The sequence below is a fragment of the Hirsutella rhossiliensis genome (assembly GCF_020360975.1).
Source record: "Hirsutella rhossiliensis strain HR02 chromosome Unknown scaffold00001, whole genome shotgun sequence".
NCBI classification, from domain to species: Eukaryota; Fungi; Ascomycota; class Sordariomycetes; order Hypocreales; family Ophiocordycipitaceae; genus Hirsutella; species Hirsutella rhossiliensis.
Genome location: NW_025408667.1, coordinates 10,577,458 through 10,603,729, shown reverse-complemented (window position 1 = coordinate 10,603,729; position 26,272 = coordinate 10,577,458). Strand labels below are relative to the sequence as shown.

The 26,272-nt window shown below is 59.1% G+C and overlaps 4 protein-coding genes across 4 annotated transcripts; all 4 read left to right on the top strand.

Moving 5' to 3' along the window:
• Positions 1-513: 513 nt before the first annotated feature.
• HRG_01313 (PIF1-like helicase domain-containing protein) lies at positions 514-6,329 on the top strand (the record flags this gene model as incomplete). The annotated part of the gene is made up of 13 exons (XM_044859784.1): positions 514-599; positions 714-1,034; positions 1,087-1,192; positions 1,239-1,496; positions 1,606-2,225; positions 2,302-2,731; positions 2,826-2,987; positions 3,040-3,334; positions 3,401-3,932; positions 4,014-4,058; positions 4,101-4,544; positions 4,627-5,933; positions 6,016-6,329. The coding sequence occupies 13 exons, from the start codon at positions 514-516 to the stop codon at positions 6,327-6,329; spliced, it is 4,920 nt and encodes a 1,639-aa protein (XP_044726184.1).
• A 3,046-nt stretch (positions 6,330-9,375) lies between these two features.
• HRG_01312 (PIF1-like helicase domain-containing protein) lies at positions 9,376-10,642 on the top strand (the record flags this gene model as incomplete). Its single annotated transcript, XM_044859783.1, has 2 exons — positions 9,376-10,044; positions 10,157-10,642. The coding sequence occupies 2 exons, from the start codon at positions 9,376-9,378 to the stop codon at positions 10,640-10,642; spliced, it is 1,155 nt and encodes a 384-aa protein (XP_044726183.1).
• Positions 10,643-18,427: 7,785 nt separating this feature from the next.
• On the top strand, positions 18,428-19,580 carry HRG_01311 (uncharacterized protein; the record flags this gene model as incomplete). Its single annotated transcript, XM_044859782.1, has 5 exons — positions 18,428-18,598; positions 18,674-18,898; positions 18,944-19,042; positions 19,289-19,334; positions 19,387-19,580. The coding sequence occupies 5 exons, from the start codon at positions 18,428-18,430 to the stop codon at positions 19,578-19,580; spliced, it is 735 nt and encodes a 244-aa protein (XP_044726182.1).
• A 1,644-nt stretch (positions 19,581-21,224) lies between these two features.
• HRG_01310 (endonuclease-reverse transcriptase domain-containing protein) lies at positions 21,225-25,591 on the top strand (the record flags this gene model as incomplete). Its single annotated transcript, XM_044859781.1, has 8 exons — positions 21,225-21,769; positions 21,827-22,050; positions 22,451-23,656; positions 23,708-23,811; positions 24,088-24,227; positions 24,381-24,810; positions 24,865-25,492; positions 25,548-25,591. The coding sequence occupies 8 exons, from the start codon at positions 21,225-21,227 to the stop codon at positions 25,589-25,591; spliced, it is 3,321 nt and encodes a 1,106-aa protein (XP_044726181.1).
• Positions 25,592-26,272: the final 681 nt, after the last annotated feature.

Here is a 26,272-nt window from a genome sequence, read left to right as displayed (position 1 = left end):
GTGCAGAAATGAAAAGCCAACGCGCCGGTATAGTTCCCAAGCAGGCTCCCAGGGTCGGTCGACGGAGAGAGGTGGTTAACGTGATGTAGATGAGACGACGATGGGCCCGCCGCCCCCTGGACAGAGACAGAAGAGAAAGCGCAGCCCGGTTGGCAAAGAAATCGAGGCAAGACATGGCGGCCGCGCGTCAAGCATGGCCGGGCCGTCCCTAGGCCCCACGGCAAGTCAACAGGCGCCTCGGGATATCCTGCCTCGGCCAGTAGCCACGATGGAGAGCGCTATAGGGGACACGGCTGAGGCTGTAGGGCCTGGCGAGGCAATAGAAGGCCAACGCGCAGGTAAGGACTATGAACGGTGCCAAGGTATATATATATAGATGTCTAATCGGATATAGATGGGATGACGAGAGGCCCGCTACCTCGAGAGAGACAGAAGAGGAAGGGCAACGCCGCCAGCGGACAGACCGAGGCAAAACGGAGTCGCGGCGACCAGAGGCGGCCAAGGCCAAGGCAGATGCAGGCCGAGGACCTGGCGGACGTGCTGCGGGGCCTCGAAGAGGAGTTCGAGGCGGGTGAGAGGCTGGCCGACGAGCGGGCGTGGTGCGCGCCGGTGCCGCGGGAAGGGAGGTCAGGACAGTGCGGAGGTTCTACCGGGCGTTCCACGACGCCGGCACGCTACCGACCGCGACGTGCACGCTATGCTACCGGAAGCAGGCCAGGTGGAGCTCAGGAGATGGCGTGGGAGGGCTGGTCGCGGCACGGCGCGGCGCAGGGAGGCGGGCGGTCGCCGTTCGGGTGCCGAAGCTGCTTCCCCGAGGGCGCGCCGGTGCCGGTGTGCGCCGAGTGCGCGCGGCGGGTCGGGCGCGACGGCGCATCGGCGGCGATGCACCTCCACCGGCGGCTCGGCTGCGAGCACGTCTACCCGGACGAGCTCAAGGGCCTGACGCCGGTCGAGGAGAAGCTGATCGCGCTCAACTCATGCTACGGCTTCGTGACGAAGTACAGCATCCCCGGCGGCCAGAGGCAGGGCGTGAGGTACCCGAGGCACGTCAAGGGCCACATCACGGTGTTCCCAAACGACGTCCAGGGCTCGCGACCAGGTGCTCCCGCACCCGCTGCTCCGGGTCATGGACGAGATCCACGTCTCGTGGCAGGGCGCCGAGGCCCGGGCCGCGGGACTTGTCCGGCCTGCTGTCTGTACGGCGGCGGCCGGTGGAAAGGGCGTTGGCGTGGCTTAAGGAGAATAACCCGCACTATAGCGAGGTCGAGGTCGACACGGCCGAGATGGACAGCTGGGGGGAGCCGGCGCACGGGGTGCCGGCGGCGGTGTGGGAGCGGCTCGAGCACAACGAGCCGTCGGCGCGCGAGAGGACGCGGACGGCGCAGCTGGTGCCGCCGACGGAGCGGGCCATGGACGACGAGGGCGTCGTCGAGATCGAGGAGGTGCTTGCGATGCTAAGGCAGGGCCGGGACCCCGCCGAGGGCCGGCCCGACTACGTACGAGGGGCGGGTAACGGCGAGGATCTAGAGGGCGCTAGGCCCGAAGAGGAGGGGACATAATTAACGAGGTAACGTCGTCCGGCATGTTCCCCCGACGGGGCGCGAGGTGGCGGACGCCGATAAGATCCGCTTCGCCCGCGAGGCTATCGGGACCATAGGCCCGAGGACATGGGTCAACATGGCGGCGGGAGGGGCGGCGGGAGGGGCGGCGAGGAGCAGCGGCCGTGGCGGCGACAGCGAGCCCTACATACAGGTGCGGCGCGGAGACGAATTTGCCGACTCGGCAGACGCGTCCTTCTTCGCCAGGGCCTTCCCGACCCTGTTGCCCTTTGGGCTAGGCGGGCCGAGGCTCGCCGACGAGGCCGCCGCGGGCGAGGGCGCGGCCGCGGCCGCCGGCCGGCGGGGCGGCGAGGCGGAGCGGGTCGCCGAGGGCCTCACGTCGACGCGGAACATGAACCTACAAGCCTGGGCCGACGTCGTACTACGGCGCCACGGCGGGCGGTTCGCGACGCACCCCATATTCGCCTTCCTCGTCTTCAACATGGGCGTACGGTCCAGGAATCGCCAGGCTAGTATGCTGGGCGTGACGAGGAAGAACTTTGCAAGGGTCGAGGGCCTGCTAAAGTCGTTAACGACGCAGAGACTCGAGGCGGCGAAGGTCGAGCTCGAGGCTACGGGCAAGACTAGCGACGACGGGGTGACGGAGCTCCTCCGGTCCCTCTCGGTGTTCGGGCACAGGCAGCCCATGTCCAGGGGAGAGCCGCCTAGGCATGCGGAAGAAGATACTCTCCCTTATTATTAGGTACGGGGTGCCGGTCATCTGGTTCACGCTGAACCCGAACGACATCACGAACCTAGTAAAGCTACGGCTGGCGGCGTACCGCGCCCGTGACCCCGACGCGGCCGAGGCCTTCCTAAGGGACCTCGGGAACGCGTATAAGCGGACGCGGCTCGCCATATCGGACCCGATGAGCTCGGCCGTCTTTTTCCACCGGGAGATGACGCTCTTCTTCGAGCACTACGTCCGGACCGGGGAGGAGTCGGTGTTCGGGCACGTCGGGGCCTACTACGGGGCCGTGGAGACGAACGAGCGAGGTGCCCTCCACCTCCACGGGCTCCTCTGGCTAAGGGGCAACAGGGGCCTCGGCGAGGCGCTCGCGGGCGCCGACACGGAGGAGCAGGCGGCGTGCCGGGAGCGAATCGTCCGCTACGTAGACAGCGTCTTCTCCGAGGTAAGGCAGCGATAAGGTTCTAGAGAAGGCCCTCCAGATATATGCCACTCGGTACGGACAGAGGAGAGGGTTCTAGGCTAACCCGGGGCCACAGGAGCTAGACGCAGAAGGCTACTGCGCCGTGCAGGCGGAGAGGTCGGCGACGGCGGACATATCGTCGCGGCTCGACGACGTCGCGCGCTTCACAGACGCCTTCAACGAGGAGGCCAACTTCTGCGCGGGCGCGACGCAGGTCCACACGCACAGCGCGACCTGCGTAAAGTACTCGCTCGGCGGCGGGGCGCGCGGGGAACCTCTGCCGGTTCAAGGCGCCGTGGAGGCTGGTGGAGAGGACGGCGCTGACGACGGACGGGGTGCTCGAGGTCCGGCGCACGCATAACATGGTCAACCGGTGGAACAGGGCGATGGCGGTCGGGCTGCGGCACAACCACGATATCTCGTTCATCGCGACGCAGCGTAAGACTATGGCCCTGATCTACTACATCACCAACTACGCGACCAAGGTCGAGGACCCGGCGTGGAAGCGGGTGGCCGCGGCGGCCGAGTTCCTCCCGACGCTAGAGGGGGAGCTAATAGAAGAGAACAGCGGCAGTAGTAGCGAGGGCAAGAGCGAGAGGAGAGGGCCCAGGGCTAACGAGGAGGTAGCGATAGGGCCAGAGCCTACTATAGGGAGGAATAAGACGAGGACGTTCCTACTCAAGGTAGCGAACCGGGTCTTCACAGAGCGGCCACTCTCGCAGGTTGAGGTAATAGCCCACCTCCTAGGGTATCCGGCGGAGTTCAGCAGCGGCTCGGCGTGGGCGTACGTCAATGCGAACCAGCTCTACTGGGCCGTCTTCCGCCGGTGGAGGCATCTCCAACGGGCAAGCGGCGCGGAGGCGACAGGCGACGCGCCGGACGAGACGGTCGTCGTGGAGGAGGCCGGGCCGAGAATTCCCCTCGTCGAGGCCTACCGTCACAGGGGGGAGCTCCTACAACGGCTTTGCCTCTACGACTATACGTCACTTATAAGGCTGAGGCGGGCCGGCGGCAGCGCCGACAGCAGGGCGGGCTGGGGCGAGATACCCCTCGCAGAGGGCTGCGCGGCAGGGAAGGGCTGGGTGCAGGTGCTTAGGCGACCGGGCAAGGCGGCGACGGTGCGGCTAGACGGGTACCTAAGCAAGGAGTTCAGTAAGGAAGACGAGGAGTCATGCCACCGAAGGTACGTATTATAAGGTAGGAAATGCCTATAGGAAAGGCAGCTTGAGGATACATATAGGCTAGGTCGGCTAACGGCACCCAGGGCGGCGGTGCAGCACCTGCCCTATTTATACCATGGGAGTCATTTGTCAGCATAGGAGCCGGCGACATCAACGATATCTGGGCACAGGCGCGATCGTCGCTCTCCCGAGGTCGCGCGGCTCGTAGACAACGTACAGCTCCTCCGGCGGTCAGCGGAGGACGCGAAGCGCGACGCCAAGCAGTGGGCCGCGACAGCCGAGGAAGACAGGTCGACAGCGCCACAGGCCGAAGACGAAGGTAGGGCCACGGGGAGCGGCGGCGAGGGGGCGTACCGCGGCGGCGGGGCGGGCGACACGGCCCGGCTCATCGACGTGGTCCGGAATGCAGCCGCCGCGGGGCAGGTGACGGCGCAGTCGACAGAGCTGCTAGGGATGACGCAGCAGCTCTGCCGGTTCCAGCAGCCCGGGCTCGAGTCAGCCGCCGAGCTCGCGGCGACGGTGGTAGCGGAGGATGGGCCCGTGAGGCGAGTCAACCTACCGGGCTCGGCGCTCGGGGCGGCGCTGCCGCGGCAGGAGGAGGTGCGGGCTATTAAGTCGCAGCAGAGGAGCGCCGCGCGGGAGCGGAGCGGGCCATACAGGGCATCCAGGGCTCACAAGGCGGCGGGGCGGCGGCAGGCGTCGGGGCGGACGCGGCGCGGCCCTCCGCGGGGTCATGGGGGGGTTCGGCGAGGACGACATGGACGTGACGGCGGCCGACGGCGACCCAGACGTAGGCACGGCGGCGGGGATGCGCGTGCGGCTCGGCCCGTCGAGCTCGTTCCTCGCCGCCGGCCGGGAGCTGGCCAAGGAACTGACGCTGAACGAGAAGCAGTCAATTGCCCTCCTCATCGTATGCCGGCAGCTCGACCAGATCCGGCAGGCCAACGAGGCAGGCGGCGACGGAGAAGGCCAGCTCTGCCTATTCGTCGGCGGCGAGGGCGGCACCGGCAAGTCGCGCGTCATAGAGGCGCTCGTCGAGCTGCTCGCCCGGAGGGAGCTCTCGAGCCGGATGCTCGTGACGGCGACGTCGGGCACGGCTGCGGCGCGGATCAACGGCATCACCTCCACTCGGCCTGCGGCCTCACGGTCGGCCAGGCGGGAGGGGCGACAAGGAGCTGGACGGGTGCGGCTGCCGGGCGCGGGCGAGCGCTTCGTCGACGGCCGGTCGCGCATGGACTGGCGGGAGAAGGAGGTACTCGTAATCGACGAGGTCAGCATGCTCGGGGCGCGGACGCTGCACGCGGCCAACGAGCAGCTCCGCCGGCTGCGGGGGTCGGCGCGAGACTTCGGCGGGATCCCGGTAGTGATCCTCTGCGGCGACTTCCACCAGTTCCGGCCGGTGCAGGAGCGGTCGATCCTGCTGCCGAGCGCGGCGGTGTCGTGGGACGAGGACAGGGCGTTCGCGGCCGAGCAGCGGCGGCAGCACGACGAGGCGCACGCGCTGTGGCGGCGCTTCACAACGGTCGTCATGCTCGACGAGCAGATGCGGGCCGCCGGCGACCCAGAGCTGCGGCGGCTGCTCGGGCGGATCCGCCGCGGCGAGCAGGACCGGTCGGACCTCGAGCTGCTCAACTCGAGGTGCCACCGGCCCGGCAGGCGGATCGCGTGGGAGACGGGCGTGACGGTGGTCACGCCTCTCAACCGCAACCGCTGGAACCTCAACCTCGAGGCGGCGCTCGCGTTCCGGGCGCTGCGGCGGACGGCGGCGCGCGTCTTCCTCTCCGAGCACAAGTGGAAGGACGGCGAGCCGACTGAGGAGGAGGCGGTGCTGATGCTCGGCCAGGGCGACGACAGCGCGACGCCGGTGCCGGCCGTCTTCGTCTTCGTGCCCGGCATGCCGGTCGTCGTGAACCAGAACACGCACCAGGGGCTGAAGGTGGTGAACGGGGCCGGCTACACGGCGGTGGCCGTGATCCCCGACCGGGCCTTCCCGGCCACCGGGTGTCGGCGGAGCTGACGCTGCACTTCGGGCCGCCGGCGGGCATCGTGCTGGCGTCGGAGACGACCGGGACCTCCACTTCGTAGGGATGCCGGCCGGGACGATCCTGCTGACGCCCATCAGCGTGAAGATCACGGCGCAGCGGAAGCGGCCGTGGCAGCGCAACGACGTGAGCCGGCGGGGCCTGCCGTGCGCGGCGGCCTTCGCCTGCACCGACTACAAGGTGCAGGGCGGGACGATCGAGCGCGTCGCGCTCGAGCTGCGGGGCGAGGACGACGACGGTCGAGGGCAGGGCGGTGGCGTCGCCGTGCGACCCGTACAGCCTCTACGTGCAGCTCGCGGTGCCCGACGCTCGACGGCATCACGCTCGTGTCGGAGGTGCGGGAGCGGGACTTCATAGGAACCGGGTGCCGAAGGAGATGACAGCGGCGCAGGCACGGCTGGAGGAGCTAAGCGGGCTGACGACGCGAGAGGCGGCCGGCCTACTCCGCGGGTGAGGACGCGGGCGAGGAGGGCCGAGGCAGCCCGGCCCGAAGAAGACCAATGAGAGGAGTCTTCAAGAGATGGCCAAGAGAGGGGGCCAATCAGGAAGAGGCTTCAAAGGGGCAAAGAGGAAGAAAGAGCGGGAAGAGGGGTCGAGTTACGACGAATCAGAGGTAAGAACGGCGACGAATGAGAAGATGAGGGACACGGGGTAAAAAGCGCCGACCAATCAGAGGGCCGGAAAGTGGGTTGGAAATTTTTGGAAAACAGGTAAGGCAACCCCGCACGGGTTGCGCAATAAGCCTTTCGGAACGAAGATTACGACCGGAAAGAAAAGAGCAAACATAAGAGAGGCAGAAGGAATAGATAAGGGACGAGAAGCCATTGGTAGGACCTACATCTAGGGAATAGCCGAGGCCATATCGGCCGCGGGGTAGTGCAGCAGGCGTCAGTCAGTAGGGACCATAGACAGCTAGCGCGCGCATAATAGTAGGTAAGTAGCATACGTAAGGACATGCCAAGTCGGGAGGTAGAGGGAATATGGATATGTGATTAAGAAGCACATGTTATGCGCCGCGCGGGAGCATGGCGAAGAGAGGGGGCTATACGTCAGCGGCATATATATGAAGAATGTTTGCCTAAGGAGGTAGTAGCATAGTAAGTAGGTAAGGCCAAGAGAGCAGACGCAATAGAGGGAGCAGCACCCATTACGATGAAGCCAGCCAGCATCGAATGGCAGCACGGGGCGGAGAGCGGCGTAGGCCCAGCACGGGAGGCAGCCAGAGGACCATACACAGCAATGAGGTTCAGGCCGATCTCGGCGGCGCCGGTGCCCGGTACGGAGGGCCGGCAGGGGGCGCATGAGAGGGCGTCAGGGCTGGTGCTGCCGAAGCGAAGGCGGCGGGGCGGCCGGCCGGCGAGGAATCAGGAGGACCGGCGCGGGGAGGCAGGCACGACCAGGGCCACGGCGGAAGGACGCCCCAGGCACAAGCGACCAGGGGCGATGGAAGGGAAGACGGCGCCGTCGACACCGGAGACGAGGCGGGAGGCGAAAAGAGAAGCCGGCGAAGGCGAGGTGGTTTCCTTCTCGCCAAGCTCCGGCCGAAGCGCCGCGGCCGGGCGGGAAGGAGGCCGGGGCGGCCAAGGCAGCAGATCGACATAAGCCAGCAGCCGCTATTCCGGGATATCCAGCCGCGGCCGACATCGGGGCGGCTCTGGCGACACAGCCGTGGAGCGCGGCGGGCCAGCCCAGGTCCGGCGGCACGTCAAAGACGGCCTCAGAGGATACAGCCCCGGCCGGGAGGGCCAGGGGTGCCATCGGGGACGCCGCCGAGGCGCACAGCCCAGTGCAGAAATGAAAAGCCAACTCGCCGGTATAGTTCCCAAGCAGGCCCCAGGGTCGGTCGACGGACAGAGGTGGTTAACGTGATGTAGATGAGACGACGATGGGCCCGCCGCCCCTCGACAGAGACAGAAGAGCGCAGCCCGGTCGGCAAAGAAATCGAGGCAAGACATGGCGGCCGCGCGTCAAGCATGGCCGGGCCGTCCCTAGGCCCCACGGCAAGTCAACAGGCGCCTCGGGATATCCTGCCTCGGCCAGTAGCCGCGATAGAGAGCGCCACAGGGGACATGGCTAAGGCCGCAGAGCCTGGCGAAGCAATAGAAGGCCGACGCGCAGGTAGGGATCCTAAACAGGGCCAAGGGTGTGCATAGAGACGTCTAATAGGGTATAGATGGGATGACGAGAGGCCCGCCACGTCGAGAGAGACAGAAGAGGAAGGGTGTAACGACGAGACAGAACTAACAACGGGGTGCACGTGCCCGTGCACGGACCACACCCCAAGGCTGTATATAAATCTCTGCCTACGGGGCTTCTCTTCTTTCTTTCTCTTGGACCCCTTAAGCTAGAAACTTCGTCCATAGAGCCAATACAAGGATAGCCGTCAAGGCTTAGTTCTGGCCGTGACAAAGGGCAGTGCCGCCAGCGGACAGACCGAGGCAAAACGGAGCCGCGGCGACCAGAGGAGGCCAAGGCCAAGGGAGATGCAGGCCGAAGACCTGGCGGACGTGCTGCGGGGCCTCGAAGAGGAGTTCGAGGCGGGCGAGAGGCTGGCCGAGGAGGGCGTGGTGCGCGCCGGTGCCGCGCGAAAGGGAGGTCAGGACGGTACGGAGGTTCTACCGGGCGTTCCACAACACCAGCGCGCTACCGACCGCAACATGCAGTCTCTGCTACCGCAAGCGGGCCGGGAGGAGCTAAGGAGATGGCGTGGGAGGCGAGTAAACCTACCGGGCTCGGCGCTCTCGGGGCGCTGCCGCGGCAGGAGGAGGTGCGGGCTATTAAGTCGCAGCAGAGGAGCGCCGCGCGGGAGCGGAGCGGGCCATACAGGGCATCCAGGGCTCCCAAGGCGGCGGGGCGGCGGCAGGAGTCGGGGCGGACCGCGGCGCGGCCCTGGGGGATTCGGCGAGGATGACATGGACGTGACGGCGGCCGACGGCGACCCAGACGTAGGCACGGCGGCGGGGATGCGCGTGCGGCTCGGCCCGTCGAGCTCGTTCCTCGCCGCCGGCCGGGAGCTGGCCAAGGAGCTGACGCTGAACGAGAAGCAGTCGATCGCCCTCCTCATCGTCTGCCGGCAGCTCGACCAGGTCCGGCAGGCCAATGAGGCAGGCGGCGACGGAGACGGGGAAGGTCAGCTCTGCCTGTTCATCGGCGGCGAGGCGGCACCGGCAAGTCGCGCGTCATCGAGGCGCTCGTCGAGCTGCTCGCCCGGAGGGAGCTGTCGAGCCGGATGCTAGTCACAGCGACGTCGGGCACGGCGGCAGCGCGGATCAACGGCATCACCCTCCACTCGGCCTGCGGCCTCGCCGTCGGCCAGGGCGGCCAGGCGGGAGGGGCGACCAAGGGGGTGGACGGCGTGCGGCTGCCGGGCGCGGGCGAGCGCTTCGTCGACGGCCGGTCGCGCATGGACTGGCGGGAGAAGGAGGTGCTGGTGGTCGACGAGGTCAGCATGCTCGGGGCGCGCACGCTATACGCCGCCAACGAGCAGCTCTGCCGGCTGCGGGGGTCGGCGCGGGACTTCGGCGGCATCCCGGTGGTGATCTTCTGCGGCGACTTCCACCAGTTCCGGCCGGTGCAGGAGCGGTCGATCCTGCTGCCGAGCGCGGCGGTGTCGTGGGACGAGGACAGGGCCTTCACGGCCGAGCAGCGGCGGCAGCACGACAAGGCGCACGCGCTCTGGCGGCGGTTCACGACGGTCACCATGCTCGACGAGCAGATGCGGGCCGCCGGCGACCCCGAGCTGCGGCGCCTGCTCGGGCGGATCCGGCAGGGCGAGCAGGACCGGTCGGACCTCGAGCTGCTCAACTCGAGGTGCCACCGGCCCGGCAGGCGGATCCCGTGGGAGACAGGCGTGACGGTGGTCACGCCGCTCAACCGGAACCGCTGGAACCTCAACCTCGAGGCGGCGCTCGCGTTCCGGGCGCGGCAGCGGACGGCGGCGCGCGTCTTCCTCTCCGAGCACAAGTGGAAGGACGGCACGCCGACGGAGGAGGAGGCGGTGCTGATGCTCGGCCAGGGCGACGACAGCGCGACGCCGGTGCCGGCCGTCTTCGTCTTCGTGCCGGGCATGCCGGTCGTCGTGAACCAGAACACGCACCAGGGCTGAAGGTGGTGAACGGCGCCGGGAACACGGCGGTGGCGGTGATACCCGACCGGGCCTTCCCGGCCACCGCGTCTCGGCGGAGCTGACGGTGCACTTCGGGCCGCCGGCGGGCATCGTGCTGGCGTCGGAGACGACCAGGGACCTCCACTTCGTCGGGATGCCGTCCGGGACGATCCTGCTGACGCCCATCACCGTCAAGATCACGGCGCAGCGGAAGCGGCCCTGGCAGCGCAACGACGTCGGCCGGCGCGGCCTGCCGTGCGCCGCGGCCTTCGCCTGCACCGACTACAAGGTGCAGGGCGGGACGATCGAGCGCGTCGCGCTCGAGCTGCGGGGCGAGGACGACGACGGTCGAGGGCAGGGCGGTGGCGTCGCCGTGCGACCCGTACAGCCTCTACGTGCAGCTCTCGCGGTGCCCGACGCTCGACGGCATCATGCTCGTATCGGAGGTGCGGGAGCGGGACCTTATAGGAACCGGGTGCCCGGGGAAATGACAGCGGCGCAGGCCCGGCTAGAGGAGCTAAGCAAGCAGACAACACAGGAAGCAGGTAGCCTACTCCGCAGCTAAGGTAGGCGGGATTAGGACCATCACGATATTTATTCAGGGGAGAGGAAGACATATCTTAGCAAACTCGCCACCAAAGCGTCTTACTTCATCATCACCGAGAAGAAGATGAGAAGAAGGATAGAAGTAGGGATAACAAGGGCAACAACAGCTAGACTAGAAAAGGCAAGCGTACACACATATACCACTGGGTAGAATAGGAAGGCATAGATCTAGACAAAGACGGGCCAATATAGAAGGGGGGGCTTTAAAGAGCGCGAAAAGACCAAGCACAAGAGCCTCCAATCAGGAGTACGATTCAAAGGGCCCAAAACGCAGAGGGGGGGAGGAGGGGGAGGAAGGACGTAGGAAGGGGTAAGTTATGGCCATATGGCCAATCGGGGGCGAGAACGCCGACGAATGAAAAGAGCTCAAAAGCGCCGACCAATCAGGGGGCCGGAATGGCGGGGGGAAATTGATGGCGAATTTTTTTTTCCCCGGGGAGGAACCCTTAAGTCCTTTCGTTCCGAAAGGCAAAGTCCTTTCGTTCCGAAAGGCAAAGAGTGGTCTCGCAGGGTAAGAAGAAGCCTTTCGTTCCTCAAGGCACCTTTCGTCACTCGTTCCTCGTTCCTCAAGGCACGGTCGCAAGGCGATTGTGCGTCAACATCTTGTGCAAACCGATCCTGTTATTATCCATCCGTTCTTCGAACCGGATGCCTTTAATCCAGATGTCTCCTCGGGGCATATGCTGCTCCAAGAGCTTGCGAAGCAGCGCTGACCCCAATTCAAGTATCAAGTCACGTATATCAAGTAAGTCAAGTAAGTTGACCACGCAATCTATTTCAAGTAAGTAAGTTTATTTCTCCCCAAACTTGATATACTTGAAATAGTAGATATTAAGGAGCTTTTCGTATAGTGGCCCTAGGAGGGCCGTAATGAAGGCATTCGCAGCCCGATCGGACCAAGCTGTAGGGTAAATACGGGTTGATGGTGGCTTCCAATGGATCGCACCAATGCCAGGACCCCTCACAGGCAGGGGTTCGCCAGACGTAGTGTGTTTCCCACATGGCCAAGACGCGTCACACGCGTCGCCCCTGAATCGAAGCCCAGGTCGGCCGCTCGTAACCTTATGTGGAAGCCGTGGTCCGCAATCCGCGATCCGCCAATGAGCCATCATGGCAGCAAGGCAACAGCAGTCTTTAGAAACACTCCTAGGGATCGGCGGCGGACACAAACCTCTGAGGCAGCAGCTTGACTCCGCATCCATCAAGGCTGAATCCGGGAGAGCGACTCTCGCTGACCTCCCGACGGTCCAGATCGGCTGCAAGCGATATATACCGGAGGAGTATATTGCAAGCAAGAATCGCAAAGGTCGGCGGAGCTGGATCCGAGCACACGGCTACTTCCTCACAGAGATCAGTCCTGATTTGCAAACGTTACAAACCTACTGGGTTTGTTCGAAAGGTGATAAACGCGGGAAGAGCTCGATGTTCGTCGCGTCGAACACTACGTCGCCAATTGAGCATCTGCGAAGGTATTTGGCTTCCGTACTGGCCCCGCACTGTATTTTTGCAGCGCTTACCAGACCTAGATCCCATATGATCACTGAAACGGTCCATCCGTTGGGTGACGCGGACGAAGAATCCCCTTGCGCAGACATTCACCCTCCCTCGAAACGACGCTGTTTGGAGATACCTACCGCAAGATGCAATGTCAATAAAGCCAAGGAGCTGATAGTCGGTTGGATCGTCACTGCGAATCTGCCTTTCACGGCGCCATCCAATCCGTACCTGCAACGAATCCTTGAGCTCCACGATGCGTCGTTGGCAAAGGAGGTGCCATGGAGCCGGCAGTCCGTGCGCGGTACCATGCGGAAACTGTATGAGACAAAGAAGGGCGCTATATCGAGGCAATTGGAGAAGGCAGTCACAAGGATTAGCTTCAGCTTTGACATGTGGACTTCTCCAAATCGGTACGCCTTCCTTGGTCTGCATGCTCACTATTCTCGCGAAGGAGAGAGCAAAAGTGGGCATAAAAGTGGATAAAGGGACTTTTCGAAGGTCGAGTATCATAAGATCAGATGGTATGCCAAAATACATGTGTTAATTTCTCTGTTTTTGGTTGCCCTGTATCCTTCTAACCCTCCCCTTTTATATCCCTCTGTGCCTTCCCTATGTTCATATCCCGTGTTCAGGTAGAATATACATTCTATCAGGAAGAGGGCACTCCTTGCCTCTTACTGAAGGCCGCGTAAGTCATCTACGTCAGCACTTTCAGCTCGATCTCCCCGATCAATAGCTTTCCAAGCTATTAGGTCGATAGATCAGTCTCTTGAGGTCCCCGAGCCAGTAAGAGATATACCGGACTCCTCAAAAGGTCCCCGTTCGGATAGGAGATCCTCCGGACCCCTCAGTGGTCTAGGAAGAAGAAATAACAGTCTGCAGACCTCCCTTCTTACCTGGTTTCAAGCTGTATTACCTAGAGAGACCTAGAGACCTCAACTCGTTCGGACCTTCTTCTCGACAACTATCTCGACGTCTCCTACCAAGTCCAATCGCGACTTCTTGCCCTGCGCCGTGTGTGGGGATGCCATTCCGGGGATAGCCAAGCAACGACAATATATGACATCTTCGGCGAGTATGGGATACGAGATCGAATTGGCGCGGGTGTCTGCGACAATGTGTCATCAAATGACACATGCTTGGCGAGCCTCTATCGTCAACTCCGTCCTGCGGTGTCCAAGGAGGATATCAGTGCCCACCGAACCCGATGCTTTGGACATATCATCAACCTTGCAGCTCGCGCGTTCCTCTGGGGAGAAGATCCTGACTCATTCCAGCGAGAAGCCTTCACAGAAGCGGTTTTCCAAGTTGAAGAGCGTGAGCTTCGACTTTGGCGGAAACGGGGAGCGGTGGGCAAGCTGCACAATATCGTCCGATTTATCAGGGCCTCCCAACAACGGCGAGAATTGATGAAGTCCCTGGCCAGCAACTGGCGCGACGAAGATGATGCTCAGCTATTTGAGGAGGAGCGAGCTGCCATCGACCTCGAACTGATGCAGAACAATGAAACGAGATGGAATTCAACCTTTCTGATGATCCAACGTGCCATTCGCAAACGAGAGCAAATTGACCATTTCATCGCATATCTCGAAACGAAGACGACAGAGCCCCGACAACGTGTGCCTGTAGAGGATCATCTTTCACCACAGGACTGGCTCCTCTTGGCGGAGATACAGAGCCTACTAAAACCTCTCTATGAGATCACCATGAGGTGCCAGGGTTGGGCTAAAGAAGGCCGTTATGGCGCCTTGTGGGAAGTGATGATCGGAATGGAATACTTGCTCAACTTTTTCGAGGAGCAAAAGCTACTGTTCTCGCCGCCTGATGCTAATGCTGAGGGCCTACGGAACGCCAGAGTCTCGGCAACCACGAGTACGGCTTCACAATTCACGATTGCTTACCTCGTGTCTATCTTGCTAACAGTTTCGCGGGACACAGTCCTCTACGAGCTGGTCGGGATGGCGGACGCGAGAGACACTTGCCCGAGCACACCCGAGACGAATACACTGGTGCATTCTTGCAAGCTGAACGCCTTGACGATGATCACCGACGATGCATACAAATTTCTATCAATAACTGTTGGTCAAAGCTTGACGAGTATTACAGCCTACTTGGCCAATCCCCCCTTTACACGGCTGCTGTCATTCTTCACCCGCGCTGGAACGTGTCCTGGCTTGAGGCGAACTGGACCAGCCGCGAGCAACTGGTGTGGCTACGGGACGCTAAGACCAGTGTCTGGAAATACTTTGAACAACACTATCCACCTAAGGAGCGGTCCGATGCAATGAGCACCTTGATCGGAAAAGCGATGAAACAAGACGAGCCTAGTCAATTCGATCAGTGGATGCAGAGCCATGATCGGTTCAGGATGGAGGAAGACGATGAGCTTGGAGCTTATATGAGGCAGGCGCCAGTCCGGCGAGAGAACCTAAACCCTATTCTATGGTGGAGGGATCACCAAGAAGAATACCCACGCCTGAGCAAGTTTGCCCTTGACATACTGGCAATTCCTGCCATGTCTGTGGATCCTGAACGGACTTTCAGTGTCACAAAGTTGACAGTAAGCTCGCAGAGGCACAGCTTAAGCCCTGAGATCATTGAGGAAATACAGTGCCTACGGGATTGGCTGGCCCATCGAGCGATCACTGTGGGCGAAGTCGTTAGCTTTGGTTCGGAACTGATGGGTTGTGATGAAGAGGTGGCGTGATAATGCGCGGGGCCTGTCGTGAAAACGGGTTAACGATCTAGGTCCGGAGGTTACCTAGTCGGGCTGACTCTAGCAAAGGTGACTGAGAAGGATGAGTAATGTTGTTGTTAAGCGGTGGTATCGAACCTTCTAGATGACAACGTCATCTAGGCGGCCTGGGTGGCGAAATCGCCACCACAAGGCAGCACAGGTGACAGAACTATAAGAAGTCACTTTTTGTTAGGGAGGAAGAAGAATAAAAGGATAAGGAACTTAATCAATTCATCACTTGCACCCTCTCTTCGCGAGAGGGCCTGGCCCTGGCGTCAGATATCAAGTATTTCAATTTAATTCAAGTTAAGTAAGTTGAGCGACGAATTTATTTCAAGTAATCAAGTTAGACCCCCGAACTTGACTTACTTGAATTGATGTCAGCGCTGTTGCGAAGAGAACCGACGAGCTGGGAATGACCCTAGGGGCAGAAAACAAGGAGATATATTACGGAGAGAATGAATTCCTGGTTTGGTGGGATGGTCTTCACGAGTTCATGCAACCTCCTGGGAGCAGAATGACACATAAGAATGAGATTGAAAGAATGGTACGCAAGATTGTTGTACGCTATCATATGCGCGACATGGGTGACAAGGGACGCCACTTCGCGACAGAGCTGGAGCGACTGTTCGAACTGGCCGGAGCTGAGCGAATTGCGATCGAATTCCTGGGCAGCGGAACAGCCGAGGAAGCAATTCTGCGACACAAGCAGTCATACAGGGTATTTCAACCATCGTCAGGGCTCTTTTACGCTACTTTGGCGACGCTTTCACCATACGAAAGGCTCTCGGAGGGTGGGTTCTTCTGAATGCCGCGAGGTTCTCATGTTTGCGCTCGTACTGGGACTCACCTTCCGAATCCGCGAGGGAGAGAGCGAGCAGGAGCGAGGCGACTTTCGAAGAATTCATGCAAATGCGGGTCGATCGTTGGATAGACGAACACAGCGTAACAGAGCCAAGGTTGCAAATTCTAGACCATGAGCAAGGGCTGACGCTCCTCACTGCCGATCTTGGCCGGTGTCCAGCCTGGAACCAGAAAACGTCCCAAGTCAGAGCACCTTTGCAAAAAATATTGGTGTTCTCTGCTCAGAGGTGTTTTGGAATGTTAATAATCCAGTGTCACGTATCACAGCTTCTGAAACGTCATGCTGGATCACCGCCAGCTTCGCCGCCATGACCAGGATATATATTGCACGAATGTGTGCATCCGATCCTTTCCTTTTCTTTTGTCCTTTAGACAACTCTTATCAATCAATCGGTCACCAAAGCCTACCTGATGTGACGATAATTACGGGACATCCAGCCATTGTATAGCACTCCTCGGAACATCATGCCTGTACTAGCCGTGGACCCTTGGAATGGTGTGACGTTCCACGACCCCGGATGCGAGAACTTCGTGAATGGGGTCTCCAGTCATGGACTTCAGGATGCGATATGTCTGACAAGTTTGGGGAGAGGGAACCTGAAGGCTGGGATAGAAGCTAATTGGCACGGTACGTTACACCTCATTGCGTAGCGCGCAGCTCAGCCAATGATACGGATATGATTGCAATAGCGTACTAAGATATACTCAGCCCCATGGCAAGCAAGGTTCGGAATCAACTCTTCAAGTGTTGCCTCACTCCATGTTCTGCTGTCCTCACTACTCGCGCGAGTCGGCCACTCTCTTTCTACCATCCTGCTTGTATCAATATTTCGCCGTAAAATAGCAATCAGCACGGTCTATAGCAGCCCGGTTCACCAGTTTCTCAGCCCGATCACAGCGCAAGTACGATCACTTGACTCCGGGAAGAAACAGAGTGTTATGAACCAACAGGCGACCGTCAGGCAGGCTGAGGCAGGCCGACTGGAACGAGCCAGCGACAGGGATCTTGCGTAAGACCGGCAGAATCCCCAGAAAAGGAAAAAGTTGTGACAAGGCACGCGCAACCCTGGCTCAGGAGGATCACGGGGAGCCGCGTGAATCCAGGAGCGCTGGGATCACGGTGATCCAAGTGATCCAAGGAAGATCAGTGAAGAGCTCGATGAGTACAACACATATATTACAGTCATTACCTAAGATTAGATAGCCAGATCTTCACCGCCACGCCAGCGCCAACTATTTGACATAAATGGGTGCCCCACCCATCGCTGGTACACCCCCCTCACCGGTACAGCAAAAAGGTGCCCTTACCATACAAAGGTCGCGAGATCACTTCTACCTGACCGGATTGAGAAATAGTGGATAGAGGTAAGAAGGGAAAGAAGAACAAAGGGCCGCCACCTAGTGGCCGGGGCAGATCCTTCCAAAGAAAGAGCTCGCTTTTGCCAGCTTGACGAACTGGTCAAAGTCTTTGCCCGCACAATTCAGAGCCCGCTATCTCAATTGGACATGTCCATTTGAGTCGTCCAGTGTTGGATGTTGGACGCCAGCCTGGGCGCGGTCACAATTGGGCCAGCCAGATCGTGGTTAGGTCGCCTGAACAAGGTGCGATTTGGACAGTAAAGGCTGCTGACCCAGGCCATTCGGTAGCGCTATGGACCTGTCAGGCCAAGAATGGACGCAATATAAGCCGAGTGTGCTCTATCAGACGCTGAACATGCCCTGCGAGTGGTGGGCTATAAGGTATGGTCGCAGCAAACTTCTTACAATGTAATACGGTGGCGATATCTCTGCATGCCGATTGGTTGCCAGGCCTGTAATTTGGTCCGGCGGCTGGGACCTGTTCAGCTATTGGCTACAGCACCTTACATGCTTTCGAAGGTGGCGCGGATTCCCGTTCCATATTACTTGGGGTATTGGTAACGAGGACGGATCATTCCTCCGAGGACTGCTTTCCAGATCCGAGTCCTGCTTTTCTTTCTTCTTAGCCCACCACTTCCCATTCAATGGACACCTAGTACCTCTCACTGCAGTCTTGAAGGAACTTCATTGCAAGCTGGCCTTGATTTTCATAACCACTTCGCCATTGGAGTCTCTTCATTACCTGTCATTCGCTTTATGCCCTCCCAGACGATGGACAGCCAAGCAAGACTTCCCCGACGAGCACTGCAGAGGCGTAATGTTCGCCGAAAAATGTTGACACAGGGCGACTGCCCCCGGTCCCAACAAGCTCAATCGCCCACTGAAGATAATGCCCGTACAAACGTCCCCAGCTGCGACTTCGAACTTCAACGCGCAACTGGCAGGAACACCAAACAGGAACAGACCCTAGCATCTCTGCCTAGAATCGGGTCGCAGGCAGACCCCTTTGTCAGTTCTGCTCCCAACACGCTCTCCGATATCGACTCGGATGGAGATGGAGAGGACGAGTTCTCGTCGCTCGAAGAAAATGTGCTATATGAGCGTTTTCGAGCGGAGGGACCAACTCTAGCAAACCACTGCAAAAAGACCTTAAAAGCGATGGCTGGAGAAGAGGATCAATGGATCCAGTAGGTTACGTTTATGGAGAGGGAGACGGAATGGTCTACCAGCGCTGACGATTCATTCGACAGGTTTTGCCGACGCCGAAATGAAGAACCAATTGAGTCAATGTGTCGATGTGATGCGGCATTATTCAAGGTTTACTTGGACCTGAGAGTGAAAAAGTCGAGAATCAAGAAAGAGTCCACCATTGCGTTATACTGGAAACGATTGAGCCAGGTCTACGCACAGAAAAGTGCTAAGTGGATGACCGAAAGCGTTCTTTTCGATATTCGAAATGTAAGTTAGTCGGTTAAGTTTCACAATCAGTGGCTGACGACACCAGTGGATTCCGACCTACCTTACACCCACAAGTACGGCTTGGACACATCCAAAAAAGAAAAATCCGGCATCTTCATCGACGACCTGGCCATCATGCTGAACCACCTTTGGATCCGCGACGAGGAGATTTTTACTCACGAGCGACTCCGAGTCCAGTTATCGGCCAATTTGATCCTGGCAGGCGCTACGGCGACCCGACCGGGAGCCTTGATTGGGCAGCTGCTCTACGAGAACTTAGAGTTCCAAGTGTTTCCTCCGGTAAAGGAGACACCCGGCCGCGTATTGCTCTGATCGTAAATCTAGAGCACATCAAGCGGACAGCGGGAGCTCAGAGCCAAAAGATTCGCCTTCCGCGAAGATGATTTGCTCTTGTACGACCCGCTGATCCCGATGATGGCTCTGGTATTTTGTGACGGTGCGTTCGTCAATGATTTGGCAGGTCCACAGAGCTTGTATAGCTTCGTGGTGCCACCTGAATCCGATCGCATTCGTCTCCTTTGGAAGAAAGAGTGGCTGAAGCGCCCCGTTTTCCGAGACGTTGAAGACACTGAGCACGGCATACAGATCTCACTAGAGAGGCCACTTGACTACAAAAAAGAACGACGACATTTAATTAGACTGGGACGTTCGATTGGAATTGAGAAGCAGCTCGAATGGTATGACCTTCGCCGAGGGTCTGGCAAAAAACTAAACGGTTCGTGCCCCCAGTTCGTCCATTTGACAGCATTAATAACGCCGTAATGCAGAAGCGCTCACGCCAGAGGAGAGAAACAAAATCATGGGACATCGAAAGGGAGATTCGAGCACTTACTTGCAATATTACATGTCGAACTTCATTGACGTGGATTGCCAGTCAATCTGCTTCGGCACAGCCCCGCAACACGACCTTGTGCAGTTAGCCGCCCGCCTTCGCCGCCATGACGGCGCTCCAAAGAACTGACAGCCCAACAAATTGCAAAAATCCATAAAACGAGAAACTTGCCAAATATTGTGCCGAGAGAAACCGTGCGATGCTAGAATGGAAACGCCAGGGCTACCGCAGCCGAGAACTCGCCGAAGGCACCGAAATGCAGAAGCGATACGACCGCTACAGCAAGAAGATTAATAACCTGCGCAGGGTCTTGAAGGCGTCTCGACTGCAAAAAGCCATTCAAGACTTTCACACTAATGTCCATGTGGACGAGGTTAACCGACAACTCCGGGGTATAAGGCCTGCCGATGTCATTTCACCGCCGAACATAGAGTATGACTTACCAGAGCGGGCTCAGGTTGCATTTCTCTTTTCACGGGCGGCTGAGTTAACAGACACGGGGTCTTTGCACTCTTTACGCGTTGATTTGATATCTGCGCTGGCCCAGCTTTGCAAGCGACGCGAAAGCCCTTGTCGTGGGACAGAGAAAAGAGGCCGCAAACAAGCGGTCACGAGGCGTCTTCGCTCTTACCGCGCGCAAGGAACCTATGAAAATGGCGGTAAGGCCAATATTCCGGAACTGGAATCACCTGGAAAACCAAGTGAGTCTACGGTTGATTTGTCGGAGGGTGCAAGACCGATGTGCCCATTTTGTCGATGGCAAGGCAGCCATGGAAGGAGCCAACGGATTAAAACATGGCGACTGAGTAACCTGGCAAGACATATTCGGGGACAGCATCTCAAAAGGGACGGACGGCATTTCTATGCCCTGGCAAAACTGTGAAGCAGTTCTTGCAGACGCAGAACACTTCGCAAACCATGCGTCCCGACATGGGCTTGATTTACCACCGAGTATACTAAGGCGATAACTTTTCTTCGAATGATGGAGAGATGGAAAAAATATTGAATAGTGTCGGTAGGTCTCTACACAGGCCTGCGTGCAAATCGCAATGGTATGTGTAATCGTTGATGTCTGTTCTAGAAAGGGGGAAGAGGGGGCAAAGGGCACGGAGCTAGCTATGTGTCCTCCGCTATCCTCAACTGCACACGTGAGAGCGCACGTGACCTATCTAGATGGGTACAATGGATTACTACAATTCCCACAAATAGCTTAGTACTTATGTGCAGATACTTAGCCAAACATTCTTAGTATGTTTCCAAACCGGCTGGTACTTAAGGGATTTTCCGATGATCTGCCGGATCCCGTGATCCGCCGCCACTTACACCGACATTTTGAGCCTCCATGGCGTAGTGGTGACACGTCTGGAGCCTCTGCGTCGCAGAGGGGTCGGTTCGAAGCCGGCTGGAGGCACCCCTGGTGAAACAGGGCACACCGATACTGTATGTACATGCAACACAGGAACCTGGTTCAACCGATATTTCTTTACTCTGATCATGGCAGAGCCTGAAGTGGCGCCTCCGGCCGACGTGGGGGCGGGGCTGGATCCAACTAGCCCGTCGCCATTGACGCGTCCGACGCGAGGGATGACGCCCAGCGCACGAGTGCAGGATACGTTACGATCGCCGGAAAATGCGACCGCGAGAGCTCCCAAGCGTGTCTCGACCCGAACGACGCGAGTCATATCGGTGGGCAACGAAAGCGAAAGAGGCGACGAGGTGAAGTCACGCAGCAATGTGGAGACCGCCAAATCGATGATGCAGAGGGTTCTAGAGATGCTGGCGAAGATGGGAAGTGAGATGGTGGAGCTGAAACATCGAGTATCCGAGCAAAGCGACACGATCAGGAAGTTGGGCGCCACGGTTTACAAGCAAAGCACTATCATTCAGGGACAGGAAGATCTGATCCGAGGCTTGGAAGCCCAGGTCCAGGAATCCAAGGAAGAGTTTCGACGTAAGAGCGAAGAGCACGACAAGGAAATGAAACAGGAGCACCGGGATCTTAAGAGAGAATTGGTTGGAGTGAAAGAGCAGCTACATCAGCTGATGCAAAAGCTGGATGTATCGGGCGAGGCGGCTTTGCCAAGCGGCCCTCGAGCAACGTTTGCGGACGTCGCGCGCGCCCTGCCAAACAGCCCGCCCTCCACCAGTACACGCAGCATACCTGGTCCAACCAAACAGCAGACAGCCAACGATTCTGCCCATTGTACCATTGACACGTCTCGTGTAAGTGAGTCGAACAGGAACAAAGCGCAAATCGGGCAGATACGACAGGCCATCGAGGTTGAGATGAGAGCGAAGAACGGACATGAGACCTGGAGGTGCGCAGCAGTTGTGAGAGAATCCCGGAACGCCGACCGAGTCAAGATCGTCTGCAGAGACGAAGCCGAGCTTCAGCTGGTCAAAGAGGCGGCGCAGAAGACAGCCGTGGAGGGAGCGCGAGTCATGAGAGACCAGCTGTATCCGGTCCGGGTCGACAACGCCAACCGGACAGCAATCCTCGACGCGGAGGGCAATATCCTGCCTGGAGCGATAGAAGCCTTGAGTGCCGAAAACAGAGTGACCATTGGCAAGATTTCCTGGCTGAGCAAACGAGAGTCTGGTAAAGCCTACGGATCCATGGTAGTATACGTCACCAAGAAAAGCGATGCAGAAAGGCTTCTGGACGGTTACTACTTTGACCTAGCGGGAGAGTCGGCCACCACTTATATGTTCGAGCCAAGAACGGGACCGATCCAATGCTTCAATTGCCAGGAGATCGGTCACAAAGCATATTCATGCAAGAAGCAGCGGACATGCGGCAAGTGCGCAAACGCTGGGCATCACCACCGAGAGTGCACAGCGATTGAGCCAAAATGCGTCCCGTGCGGCGGACCGCATGAGTCGTTTAGCTGGAAGTGCAGGATGAGGAACCCGAGCAGTGATGCTTGAGTCCCTCCGCATCCTACAACTAAATGTGCGCAAGCGTGATGTGGTGCAGCAGAGTCTGATGAATGACGCAGACCTGAAGGATTTTGCCGTACTGGCCATCTCTGAGCCGTATGCGCGCAATATTGACGGAAAGGTGGTGACGAGTCCTATGGGACATCGTAACTGGACAAAGATGATTCCGACGTGTGTTCGTGACGCCTCATGGCCGATCCGCAGCATGCTCTGGATCCGAAGTGACCTTGAGGCAGAGCAAGTATCCGTGCCGTCGGCTGATCTTACAGTAGCGATAGTTCGACTCGAGGGGAGGGAGGTGATGGTAGTGTCAGTGTATGTGGAAGGGAAGAACAACGAGGCGCTGGCGAGCGCGATGGAGGTGTTGCGCGACGTGATCGATCGCTTCCGCAATGGAACAGGAAACCGCACAGATGTGGTTCTGGCGGGGGACTTCAATCGCCACGATCTCCTCTGGGGAGGAGATGAGGTGTCAGCGAGAAGACAAGGGGAAGGTCAGCCCATCGTTGACCTGATGGACGACTTTGGTCTCTGCAGCCTTCTCCCGAGAGGGACGAAAACGTGGCAAGGGCCGGACAAGGAGAGCACCATCGACCTGGTGCTGGCATCGGCAGAACTGGCAGACGAGGTGATATCCTGCGTGATTCACCCGACAGAGCATGGATCAGACCACAGAGCGATCCAGACGACCTTTGACATTCAAGTACCGGAGCGAACATTTCCGCAGCGCCTGCTGCTCAGGAACGCGCCGTGGGTCGCCATCGCAGCCAGGGTCGAGGACGAGCTTCGACCTCTTCCGTGGACTGTGGGGGTGCAGACGCAGGCGGATCAGCTCATGCGGGTGGTCACCAAGGTGCTGCATGATCTGACACCCCGGGCACAACCGCCGCCTTACGCGAAGCGATGGTGGACGAAGGACCTTACACGACTGCGGCGGACATACACGTACTGGCGCAATCAAGCGAGGGCACAGCGACGAGTCGGTCAATCACGGCCGGATCTGGAGCAACGCGCCAAGGAGGCTGCTAAGGAGTACCACGACAACGTGCGGAGCCAAAAGAAGACTCACTGGGACGACTTCGTCACCGACGAGAGCAACATCTGGAAGGCACTCAAGTACCTGAAGTCTGGTATGGAGATGGTCGATGACAGGGTTCCCCCGTTGAGGAGAGCCGATGGCTCGATCACCGAAGGCAAGGGCGAGCAAGCCGAGGAGCTCCTGTGCACCTTCTTCCCACCTCTGCCAGCAAGGATTGAGCCGGAAGGTGAGCGTCCGCAAAGAGAAGCGATAGCCATGCCGGACCTCACCTTGCAAGAGATTGAGGAAAAAGTGATGGCGGCCAAGTCTTGGAAAGCGCCTGGTGAGGACGGCCTTCCTGCGATCGTATGGAAGAAGCTCTGGCACGTGGTCAAGCACCGGGTGTGGACGCTGTTCGACTCATCGCTCCGGGAGGGCGTGGTGCCTCATCATTGGCGGACAGCCAAGATCATCCCACTAAAGAAGCCTGACAAGGGAGATTACGCCCTGGCCAAGGCATGGCGACCGATCTCTCTCCTGTCAACGCTTGGCAAAATTCTGGAAGCAGTCGTGGCGGAACGCATCAGCTACGTAGTCGAGGCTCAAGGGCTTTTGCCTGCGAACCACTTTGGTGCACGGAAGCGCAGATCAGCAGATCAAGCACTCGTGCTTCTGCAGGAGCGCATCTACAAAGCCTGGAGAATGGGCAGAGTGCTCAGTCTCATCAGCTTTGACGTCAAAGGCGCGTACAACGGAGTGTGCAAAGAGCGATTGCTAGAAAGGATGAAAGCTCGAGGCATCCCAAGCCGACTGGTGAAGTGGGTAGACGCATTCTGCTCGGAACGGACAGCCTCTGTGGTTGTGAACGGACATGCGTCTGAATCGCAAACCTTACCGCAGGCTGGCCTACCACAAGGATCTCCGTTGTCGCCGGTGGCGTTCCTCTTCTTCAATGCAGACCTGGTGCAAAGGCGGATCAGTGACAATGGTGGCTCCATTGCGTTTGTGGATGACTACTCTGCCTGGGTGACGGGACCAACGGCCGAGTCTAACCGAGAAGGCATGCAGTCCATCGTTGACGATGCGATCAGCTGGGAAAAGCGAAGCGGCGCCACGTTCGAAGCGGACAAGACGAGTGTCATCCACTTCACACGCATCGCAGAGAGGGACACCGACGAGCCCCTGACCGTCAAAGGGAAGGAGATCAAGCCGGAAAAGAGTGTCAAGCTCCTAGGAGTGGTCATGGACAAAGCGCTTCGTTTCAAGGAACATATCGCCAGAGCGGCCGCCAAGGGGCTGGCCGCGGCCATGTGTTTGAAACGACTGAAGATGGCTTCACCACGAACGGCGAGGCAGCTCTTCGTCGCGACAGTGGCGCCAACCATGGACTACGCCTCCAACGTGTGGTCGCACGCATGCGGGGCGAAAGAAGCGTCGTGGATTGACAGGGCCCAGCGAATTGGAGCCCAGGCAGTTACAGGAGGGTTCCGCACAGTCGCAACGGCAGTGGCCGAGGCCGAGGCCGGACTGCAACCATTCCGAGAACGGCACGCTCAAGCTGCAACGAGATTCTGGATAAGGATGCGGACGCTCCCGAAGACGCATCCTCTGACATCGTTGAGGCTCAAGTTGAACAAGAGGTATGCCTCGCCAATGCAGAAGCTCGCCTCGGCGATGGGAGGACTAGATACCAAGCGCCTGGAAGTCATCCACGAGTTCGCACTGGCGCCGTGGATCGACCGACTGCACGTAGCGCAAGAGTGTGACCAAGTGGAGTTGGTGAAGCCTGACGAACTGGATGGCATCGTCATCGCGACGTCCAGCTCACAGCGAAAGGGCCTGGTCGGAATGGGAGGCGTTGTTCGAGACGCGTCTCACAACAGCCCGGGCGAAGCACTGGCCAGCTACTCCGCTACAGTTGGACCCAGCGACGAGCAGAACGCCTACACGGCAGGACTCGCAGCGATTGCGATGACATTGCAGTGCTTACCGGCTGGTCTGCGTCGTGGAGGCATGACAATCGTGACAAGCAACCTGTCCGTCCTGCAAGTCATTGCGCGGCCGCGACAGCAGTCAGGACAACGTACGATCCGCGAGATATACGAATGCGTCGAGACTTTGCGGAGAAGAGGATGCAGCGTTGCCCTTCGATGGGTACCCGCCCACGAAGACTTCACGATGAGCCCGCTGGCTAAAGCAGCCGCGAAGAGAGCAACCAGGGACGAATGCGCTGCCGAACCAGCGGCATTCAAAGCAAGGTCAACGACGCTACGACTGCTGCTCAACGGACAGAGACAGATCAACCAAATTCCAGAACGAGTCGGGAAGTGGTCGAGAAAGATTGACAAGGCGCTACCCGGTCGGCACACTCGAAAGTTATATGACGAACTGACAAAGAAAGAAGCATGCGTGCTGGGGCAACTTCGCACCGGCAAATCTCGACTGAACAATTACCTTTACAAGATAGGAGCTGTGGATTCGGATGAGTGCATGTGCGGACAGACAGCAGAGACAGTGGAACATTTCCTTTTCCGATGCAATAGGTGGACATCACAGCGAGAGATCATGCTTCGGTACACACGCGACAAGATTGGGGACCTATCGTTCTTCCTGGGAGGCAAAGCAGCATCAGACAATGACAAGTGGCAGCCGGATATGAAGGCTGTACGAGCGACAGTACAGTTCGCGTTGGCAACCAAACGCCTCAACATGGACCAGCAGATGACGAACTAACCACAGACCGAAGACACACAAGCATTAAACAGCCTTCCACGTGACAGACCGCGCTTCAGCCGCTGAAGGTAGGACGCTGAACACTTGGAGAAACTGACCTTCAAGCAGGCCTGTCATGTCACAGCGATCG